The sequence below is a fragment of the Rissa tridactyla genome, chromosome 6 (genome assembly GCF_028500815.1).
Source record: "Rissa tridactyla isolate bRisTri1 chromosome 6, bRisTri1.patW.cur.20221130, whole genome shotgun sequence".
Lineage (NCBI taxonomy): Eukaryota > Metazoa > Chordata > Aves > Charadriiformes > Laridae > Rissa > Rissa tridactyla.
Window position 1 is genome coordinate 52,049,312 of NC_071471.1, and position 10,445 is coordinate 52,059,756.

General features: G+C 41.6%; 1 protein-coding gene across 1 annotated transcript; it reads right to left on the minus strand.

Annotated features, from left to right (window-relative positions):
• Positions 1-396: 396 nt before the first annotated feature.
• On the minus strand, positions 397-9,269 carry LOC128911264 (cytochrome P450 2H1-like). The gene is made up of 9 exons (XM_054205840.1): positions 9,043-9,269; positions 7,448-7,610; positions 6,426-6,575; positions 4,463-4,623; positions 3,881-4,057; positions 3,313-3,454; positions 2,834-3,021; positions 2,266-2,407; positions 397-1,774 (listed from the first exon to the last, which is right to left on the minus strand). Exons 1-9 carry the CDS (start codon positions 9,220-9,222, stop codon positions 1,593-1,595), a joined length of 1,485 nt encoding a protein of 494 aa, XP_054061815.1. The 5' UTR covers positions 9,223-9,269; the 3' UTR covers positions 397-1,592.
• Positions 9,270-10,445: the final 1,176 nt, after the last annotated feature.

Genomic DNA, 10,445 nt, shown 5'->3' on the forward strand with positions numbered 1-10,445 from the left:
GGCTTCCAGGACTCAGCTTTAGCCCTCCTTTAATCTCAAAGCCCCGCTGTGTGTCATGGTGGAGTCTCTGGGAGCTAAAGCTGTTTTCTTGCTGATTTGCTCCTCCTTGTCTTTTCAGCATGGAGGAAGATGTCTGGGACAGGGAAACTGCCCCCGGGCCATTTGCTTTGCCTGTTTCAGTTGTGGCACGGATGAAGAGGAAGTATGGAGAGCTTTCTTCTGTTTGTCTGGTGAGAAGACTTGTAGTAGTTGATCCTTTTTGGTATATGGCGATCAACTAGATGATATTTCATATATCCTTCTTTCATTCCAGTTTCTGTGATTCTGTGACATTTGTGGCTTCTGCCTTTGCAATGCCATACCACCAACTCATGGTACATCAAGCTTATTAAGATTTATTAAAGGAAAGAAGTTTTGCCCGTTTCACATAAACAGTTAATGCTATTGTGGTAATATTACAGTTGTTGTCTTTTTCCACATAGCACAAATTCATGTCTCCGTCTTCACAATAACCACTATAAATTATACATCACAGGGAAAGAGATCAAGTTAGGAAAAGGCAGTCCTACATCTGTACAGGTATGCTTGGCAACTCATGCAAAATCTTTATCTTTTTTTTGCCTGATTGTAACATTGCTTTAGTGATCTTTTTGTGCTTCATAAATTAATGGGAAGGTGCAAGCTGCCATTCATGTAGTAAATAGCACTGGGGGGATCCCAGTGTTATTTTGCTTGTCGTCTTTTGCCACAATACATAACTCTGTAACCACATTTGGGGTTCTGATCGGTCTTGTAGGGTCAGTCCAGCCTCCTCCCACATTGTGACTGAGAATGGAAGTTTTATGGTCATGGGCCAGCTCAGTCTTCGGTCTATAATACATTTCATATAAAAGAGTGAAATGAAACAGACAGATATGTACAAGTCGTGGAAAATATTTGGGAGTATTAGCTTTGTGGTGGCAGGTGTTTTTTCCTGGGATCTCAGAAAAACAACAATTCAGTCTACTAATACTTTATTTTTCAATTTAAATTTTAATTTCACAAACCTTCATTATAATCACACAAGAGACGACCCATCCGCCCAGTCATCAATAAACTCCATCCCCACCACAGGAGACAATATGTATTGGGGCAAGAATACGGTAGATTATCATCTTCTGACAGAACCCCCACACTGTTTTATGTTTACCTTTACAAACAGGTCACAAAGAAACTGAAAATACAGAGGAGAGAGGTACCTCAAGCTGAGTCTGTGGAAACCCTGGAGTACGAGCATCCGTACACACCCTGACGCATCAGGATGTCAGGAGCCAGATAGGAACCTGAGCTAGGTGAGGTAGGTGCAGAGGAGAGCCTGTATCGTTTTGCACAAGGAACTGTCTCCTTCACTATGCAATTGCCTGCTTTGTCTCTGTTTAGAGCCGGCTGTGGTGATTATAAAAGCACCGTACAATTTTCTTTTTTAAGCACGTTTCTCTCCATGAAGTATCTAGCAAATAGATCCAAGTGTTTCGGTCTCAACGGACTGGGAAATGACTGTCATTCAACCAGAGTTTTCATGAGCGTGGGAACTGGCAACTGTCTTCACTTGGCTAACGTGGAATGAAAGAGACCTTATAAGGTCGGGGTATGTTTGCCAGAGTGCTGACTAACGGGGAAATGTCAATGTCCTTGCAATCCATAACAGGTTTCAAAGTAAAGTTCTGCAGGATGGCTATTAAAAATATGAATAGCTCCATCCGGGCCAGACTTTCTCCTGCACACATGCGTTTTCCTGCAAGTAAAAAATAATAAAAAGTGAGGTGATAGTGGAGTATTTTGATGGCAACTTATTTTAACCACTGTTCCATGAAAGTTCAGGCATCTCAGAATGGTCAGGCAGCGCTGTAGCATTTTGAGGTAGCAAATGAATTAAACTAGGAGCTAAGTATCTAGAACAATGAGAGTGCTCAGTGGGCAAAGGCAATTGGGAGGCTTTGGTTTCTAATGTTCTGCTGCAGTTTGATGGTAAGTTTGGAAAGAGAGACGTTGCCTGACTGAGTCCCACTTCATACATCTCTTCTTGTGAAATGCATTGGGGGAGCTTTTGTGATTGCTAAAAAAAGAAATAAACTGAAACTCTGGTACAGGGGTTAAAGCTGCCCAGAGGTGACTCTAGCAGATCACCAGACATCACTGTACAGGCCATGGTGATGGAGCCACTAAAATCTTCAAAGAGGTTCTAGGAGAAGATAGTCTAGGATCTGAAATAGAAAGCGGTCTTACCTGCAGAAAATGGCATGAAGTAGTCACTCTTTTTAAAGGTACCATTTGCATTCAGGAAATGTCCTGGGTCAAATTTTTCTGGATTTGGAAATTCTTTGCTATCATGTAGGATGGGAGACAGCATAGGGAATATCATAGTGTCCTGAATTAACAGAGAGAGGAGAAGAAAGTTAACCAGTTTAAACCAGTTCAAAATGAGCATTTAATGAAGAAAAATGTGTGCTATTGGTACGGCAAAGATGTTTTTAAAATGAATTTTAATGGTAAGTCTGATTAGAGTATTTAATAGTGCCTCCAAATAAGTTAGAACTTCGACTGCTTACATTTATGTAAAAAAAAAAAAAAGCAAGCTCTATGTCTCTCTTCACATGGAGGATGAAAAGTCTTTTTTTTTTCCTTTTTTCTTCAAATACAAGGGGTTGGACTCAATAACTTCCAGAACCCCTTCCAAACAAAATTATTCCAATTCTATATCACATTTCAGTGTTTGTGAAAATAAAATACAATGAATAGAAGACATCATTTTTTCCCAGAGATTATGACCTTTCTCGGACACAGTGGAACATACCTTTGGGATAAAATAGTCTCTAAACTTGGTGTCTTTGATCACACTATGTGGGACATTAAGTGGAATGAAATCAATGAATCTCTGGATTTCATGGACCACAGCATCTGTGTAGGGCATCCGGCTCCTATCTGCCATGCAGGGGCTTCGGTCTGGGCCAATCACACAGTCAATCTCCTTTTGAATTTTCTCTGTTGGGAAATAAGTAAGTGTTGAATGGACAGGTCCCCCACCTGTTTGCCTAAACGTCTTCCCATATTTACAGCAAAACTTTCTTTTAACACACCAGGAATGTATGAATGTACTTAGTACTGGTATTTCTTTCCTATGAATAGAACTAAGACTAACACACATTTCCACACTGCAAATACATGTTTTCTTTGTCGGGCGACCATTGCCACAAGTGGTAGTGACAGGAATTGTCCAAGTTGATCCCATGACGTATTAAAAAGTTTTCAATTGTTTATTTCTATTTCTATTACCTACTATCTCTGGGTATTTCTGGAGAATCAGAAATCCGTGTCTCAGTGTGATACTGGTGGTTCCTGTTCCCGCAAGGAACAAGTCGAGGGTGGTTCTGCTCAAGGTCTCAATGGTGAATTCTGAGTGACCATTCCCTTTCTCCTGGGGGAAGATTTGGCAGAATGTTTTGAATGACAAAGCTGAGCAGCTTGTTTAAAAAAATACCTATAATGTATGTTTTTAAACACATCTAACATACTTTCAAAAATACGACAATAACTCTCCAGAACACCAGCATTTATGGTACTTTTACTAAATAATATTATGAACCTTTTTTAATATGGGAGGAGCACTGAATTATATCAGCCAGACTGGTCTTAGCTTTCCTAACTTTGGCTAGTGCTGTTAATTCTATATTTAAAAATCCTTGATAAGAAAATGGAGAGGATAGAACTAAGTTGATATACTAAGAAAAGAAAGTTCCCCTCTGTATTTTCAAAAGCCCAGTGCCCTGCCACAACTGAAAAGAAGCTGGGATTCAAGCAGTGGTTTTCTTATAATCCAATAAATCTGTTGCTCTTACATTACCTGTTCCATTTTGTTAAGAAAAGCATCAATAAAATCTCGAGGACAAGTGGGATCCAGGGTTTCCTGGTGTTCCGCTATGATTTTGAAAGTAAATTTATCAACTTCTTCAATATTTTTTATTATTTGTTGATGAGGCCCAGGTAAATAGTCCATGACAGTGGGGATGAAATTGTATAGCTGTAAAAATAAAATGATGGAAAAGCATATTCTGATTAATGTGGATACAATAAAATGTTCCCCTAAATGTTACTATGAAAATGGGGCAATTAAAGACCTACTGTTCCAAAAGGGTTTATTATTCAACAGGATTTTAATGCCTTTTACTTTATGGTTTCACTATATTCAAGGATAGACTTCACTTGAGCAACTTTTGCAATTATATCCTTCTTTGGACATATAATCACAATTCCATAAGGTAAGAAAAAACAACAGGAACTGGTTATTTAACTGCCTTTTTGGCTTTCAAAAAATTTCTCCAAATTTAGGAAAATCCACTCCAATTAAAAATTAATAACATGAATAAACATTAATAAAATATTACAATCATTAACAAATTTATTAATTAAATAAAACTCTACACACCTGTGTGTGTATAGAGTTCTGGAGCTTGTTATTTTCCTCTAGCAACTTGATTAAAGTTACAAATTTCTTGTCCTCATAGTCAAACCGATCCCCAAAGACGATGGAGCAGATGATGTTGGAAACAGCGTGGATTAGGAAGTTGCCAGGGTCGAAGGGTTGCTCTGCAACAAAAAAAACCAAACCCGGTGTCTTGCTTTCAGTATTTCAGGCATCATCCTCTCCTCTGACATTACAGGGAAGTTTTGCATTCTCTTGAGACCCAGTGTTTTGCACAGTTTGAAAGGATGGTGAAGGACTCATCCAGTTTATTCTTCTATACTTGCAGTGAATTAATTTCCTTGTTTGAATGGTTTAAGTATCTCTTTTGTCCTGTTCTCAGCAGAACACTGGTCTGAGTGTCTTGGTTCCTCTTCAGCTGACACACGCCCGTCTGTCTTACAGACTGTTACTTAGAAATGGCCTAAAGATTCCCACCAACACCCAATGAAACCATAAGGACTTTGCCCTAGCCATGTCTTTAGGTTATTGCACTCAGTTTATGAACTCTATTGGCGTAACCTCAGTTGTATAACCCTCTCCTAGGGTTTCAGATGCCTGTAATCAAAGTCTAGTTTTGATAGCACAGCTGCATAAACTTCTGAGAACTACAGTGTGAGAAAACAGTGAGATTAGACCCAAGAAAGAAAGGAAAGGTATAATTGCAGACAGTGATAGGGTGCATCTTAAGGTTTCAAGAGAAGAAACAACAAGATGAAAAGGTATAAAATGCTAAAAGAAAACCAAGGAGTCAGAAAATGACAACTTGTCAGCACTGAGAATCAGCCTATTCCAAGGAGCAATGGCACCAACCCTTCTCTGCCTGACTGATGACTCCCTGGCCATTGAAGACTCAGCAGATGCCTCATCAGAGGTTGTGAGTATGTTAATGCTGAGCCTAGTAGATAACTACTCCTATCTGCTTGTATTTGCATTAAGAGTAAGTAATGGCTTTATACTGTTCAGTTGTATGTATCTTGCTTGCAAAGCCTTTTAGTACGCAGTAAAAGGTGCTGTAAATAGGTGAGCCAGAGATGGAAGCGTGCAGCTCGGCATAGGAAATACAGCATTACTGCGCTCATGAAAGGATAAAAGCAATGCAAGTGAGAGTGTTTTCTCTGATTTGTAGCAGGAATGTTTATCTATGAAGCCAGACTGAATTTTCTAGTGGCTCATGGGAAACAGCGTAGCTTCAGCATCCTTTTAGATCCATCTGCTTTTTCTCCTTTCCAGAATAAGCACATATTGAAGGCTGGCTGTGGAAAGGAAGCCTGTGGTCCAGGCTGGTACTGTGCCACTCTCAGGGGAAGTACTTACAAGTAACATTGTCTTATATACTACCAGAAAACGCATTTATAGGTTGAAACCAAGGGAGTTACTTTATGCCCTGCCCTCAAAAGCAGCTTATATTCCCTGTTCCCATTGCATGCCCCCACCAATACTGGGAGGTATTGTCTAGTGTTCAGATGGACTGAACCCAAACCTAAATATCTGTAAATGAGTTCTCTGGTCACCCACTTCTTCAAGATATTGAAGGATATCAGTATCTTGGCAGGATTCACGGCAGGTGCACATTGCTTGATTACCTGGCAGTGCCCAGCCCTGTCTCCATGGCTTGAATTCCACCAAACCTTTGGCTTTGAGGCCAAGCCATTCCCTTTGCCACTTCCTGTCTTGTTCCTCAAGCAGAACAGGTTAAAGGATGCTTTCCAACCCCAATCTCCTACATTTATCCTTCCGTACTGTCACAGTGCCTTTGACTGACCCACTCCCAACAGTGACAAATTTGCCTATTGGAGCAGGGAGCAGAAACAGCAGCTGCATGGCCGCTTCCTGGGTCATAGATTTGGTGAAGCAACCCCATACCCCTCAGTGTCTCATTGCAGACACACAGGGTGCACCAGCAGGCACAAAGTCCATGTCCTACCACATGTGTTCCTGATCCTCTCCACCAGAAAATGAGCTTCCTCCTGGATTCGCTCCTCAACGCTCTTCTTCCCCATCCCAAAATCCCGCAGGGTGGTGAGTGCAAATCGTCGGAGCTGCCTCCAGGTCTCCCCATTGCTCGTCACAATGCCTGACAGAGGAAGGAAAAGAAGACCTCCATGAGGAAACATTTTTCCCCCCCTGAATGGGAGATACACAGTAAGAACTCAACATGCAAAGACACCTCTATGTGGAGTTATACTGCAATTGCTATATTCCCAAAGCCTTAACCTCTCTGCACTTCTGTAGGCGACAAATCTGATCCACCTGTCACAGCATTTTGAGTAAAACTGAGTTTATTTCCAGAATAAGAAAAAAATATGTTAGGATGTAAATAAGAAAGTAACACTGGTACTGAATTGATCTTGGCCACAAGCACACGGCCTTTGCGCTGACATAACTGCTCAAATGTTCTGCTATGCGCCTTCACACAGCGTATTGTTATTGACAATACCATTGATACTGTACTATAGTACCATGAAACAGGTACTATTTACCCAGATACGTGCCATACTGGGAACTGCCCTGGTGAATAAGCTCAGGGCCTAATCTTGAATGTGGTCCTTCCTGGGACAGCCTGTATTATCTTGTCTTTGTTGTGCTGTGGACTTTCCTTTTGCTGGTTCCTTAGCTGTTTGTGTGTTGTCAATATTTTCAGAAATGGGAGAATGAACATAAGATGTTAGAGGCACATTTAAAAACGAAAATTTTAGCCAGAATTTGAAGCATGGTGAAAATAGAAAGGCAGTTGGTGAAGCCAACCTGGGACCTTAAACAGTTTTCCAGGGGTTCAATTTACTCAAAGGTCCAAGTAATGAGTTGAGCTTTTAGTCTTTTATTGCTGATTTGTATGCATGAAATTAGTAAGTGAAATCCACTATTCCCTCCTCCACTGCCCTCTTGGCTGTGCTCCTAAAGCATGGAAAGCATCAGCTCGGTATGATAACATTACCAGGGACATACCTGTGCCTTGGAAGAGTTTTTTAAACAGTGGTAGTTTGCCTCTTCCGCTGAAGACATCTGCCTGATCAACCAGAGCTTCTTTCACAACATCATAGCCATGCAGCACCACAACCTTTTGTGGGCCTAAATATATTGTGAAGACAGGACCATACTTCTTGCTGAGCTGTAGGAAAGAGGAACACAAAGAGCAACATGTTTGAATGTTAATCAAGTGAAAAGAAGTTTGTAGCAGAGGGGTCTGAGGGGTGATATGCCATTGTCCTAGCATCGCTGAGACATGGCGTTGATTAGCAGCATTGCAGAGACCTTTCAACTATGAATTATAGCCAGAGAAGAGGGAATTATACTAGAAATAGGAGATAGATAGGAATAGAAATGGTGACGTGTCGAGTCCAACTTCCAGAAAATAAAATAGTTCTTCATAGGGCTGGAAAAACATTCTGGAATGTCTTTCTACAGGGCACAGTGGATAACAGTTTACATGGGCCCGAAAAGCAATTATGTACACTTATGCAAGCCAGTGCCTGAAGGGCTTTTGAGCATAAACATCCCACAGTTGTCTCTAAAAACCTCCTGGGCCACAGATCTCTGGAAACTGGACGAGTATATCAGCAGAGAGTCACTGCCTCCCTGCACTAATCACGTACTCTTTCCTGGGCATCTGCTTTTGGCTACAACTGCAGAAGGATTCCTGGGCTACTTGGTCTGACCTGGAACACTTCTTGTCACGTTCACTTTTTGAAAACAAGCTAGATATAGTCCCAGTTTTTTTTATAGCGGGAAACTGCATCACCTAGTGCTCTGAAACAAAGCAGGATGCCTGAGTTTGCTCGTGATTCTCAATATTCACAAGCACTGAGGAAAAAAGGAGCTCATATGGGTATGTGTGCATCTGATGACGCACACAGTGATGTCAGCCAGCACCACGATGTTGCTCTGAAGAACCCAGTGACACACCCTCCCTTCCCATCCATCTGCCACCCTCCTGTCACAAGCCCCTACGGACAGGGCACTCCAGCTGAACTCCCTCCACCTACCCCTTCCCAGGCCTGGCAACACACAGGTTCTGTCTGACAGATGCATGACATTAGCCAGGGGAGGGAATGAACACACTTCACCTCCAAACTTTTTTGCTTCAACCCCTTCACTCTCTACTTCCACGCCCAGGAGACCCTACCTATCTGCTAGGGAACAGAGGCAGCAAAATGGAGCAGACTCCTTCCCAAAAAAGGGCCAGGCCGTGTTTCCAGTGTTGTGAGGAGTTGGGCACGGGAGGAGTATAGTGAATATTGCAACAGCATCAGTGCCTTGATTGCAAATCCACTGCAAATTACAGTACTGCTGTGAGGTCAGCACAGGATGCATCATTAGTATAATTATTGCAAATATATAGACTTAGACTTGCAATATATAGGCTTAGATATATAGATTATTGCAATATATAGACTTCAGAAGCATGTCTTTCTGGGAAACCTTTTGCTTCTGTTTGAGTCTGACATTTGGTCAATGCAAATTAAGCTCGTCAATTAAACTGAGACAGTCTGAACCATACTTTGTTCTATATGCAATGGAGAAAACATAAGACAGAGGGATACCTTCTTCAAGCTTTCAGGCAAGTTCCACAGGTTCAGCTGGAATATGTTTCCAACAATGGGGAGTGTGATGGGACCAGGAGGCTGCTTCTCTTTTTGCGATATGCTTCTCCATGTGGCAAAGAGAAGAAGGCATGAGATGCAGACCAGCAGGAAAATAGTGGTCGTTCCCAGGAGCTCCATCGTGGGCTGAGGAAGAGAAGTCAAATGTCAGAAGAGCCTGATGTTGGACCTGTAAACCCATGCTTATTTATATGCTGTGATACCAAAGCACATGGATGAAATTAGCCAATAGTGCCTCCCTAATCCTACTGAGGTATGAGATTACTTATTAATCGTCTCGAGATAAGAATGAACAAACAAAGGGATGAACTCCTTGTTTGCATACTGATTTTTTTCCCTCTCCAGCTTGTGTTCTTTTGCATAATCATTCATGTAGGACTAAAGAAACCAAGTTCAAATGCTGTCAAAAAAACTCAAAATGCAGAAATATTTACAGCTTAGCTGCTATCTATATGCTTAAACTCTTGCTGATTGCCCTCACGCATAGACTGACATCTGCCAGCCCCTCTAGTGTCTGAGCACAGTGGCAGGAGGTGGTGTGGCTGAAAAGGGGCATCACTCCAAGTTCTCCCTTGTCATTTCACCTCCATTTCTGGAATGAAATTATGTAATTGTACCCAAGTCACACATGCAGGTTTTGAGGAATACACTCAACTCACCCTCATCTGACATTTTAACCAGACAAACCATACTATCTACAGCATTTGCATGGTCATGGGTTCTCCCCAGACCACAAATCCCTGCAGTTACCTGCAGTGTCCTTTCTGATGTTTCTAGAAACTAGTTGAAGGTGTGAAGATCCATGAAAGGTAAAGGATTTTCATGCATCACCCTGAACAGAGCTTAACAGAATGATTGGTTTAATTAATATTGAGTATTTAATACAATGTAAAATCTTAAATTTACTATTATGCTTCCTGCTCCTCCTCCCCACAGAAATCAAAAACCCTACAAATAGAATCAGAACTGTATGTGTTTTCTGGCAAAGAAGTAGAGCAGAACAGTTATTCAGTCACCTGAGACCAAAGAGTTGATACCAGGACTCCAGTGTCAAATCTTGTCTGTACATCATACGTAGTGTCTGTAAAGCACTAACCATCTACTGTAAACACTGTACTCATACTCCTACAGCCCCTTGGGTCTAATGAGCCTCCCCCGCTGTTCCCCCACTTTCCACTCATTCCCCAACTGCATGGCATGGCATTAGGCCGTATATTTCCTTTTTATGTGACTTTACGTAGGGAGATACTGCTTCTCTCTCGGAGCACATTGGAACATGGAAGCTATAGGAAGATGACTAAGGCAAGTCAGGGAAGCTTGGAGGAAACATCGGTGTACAAGGG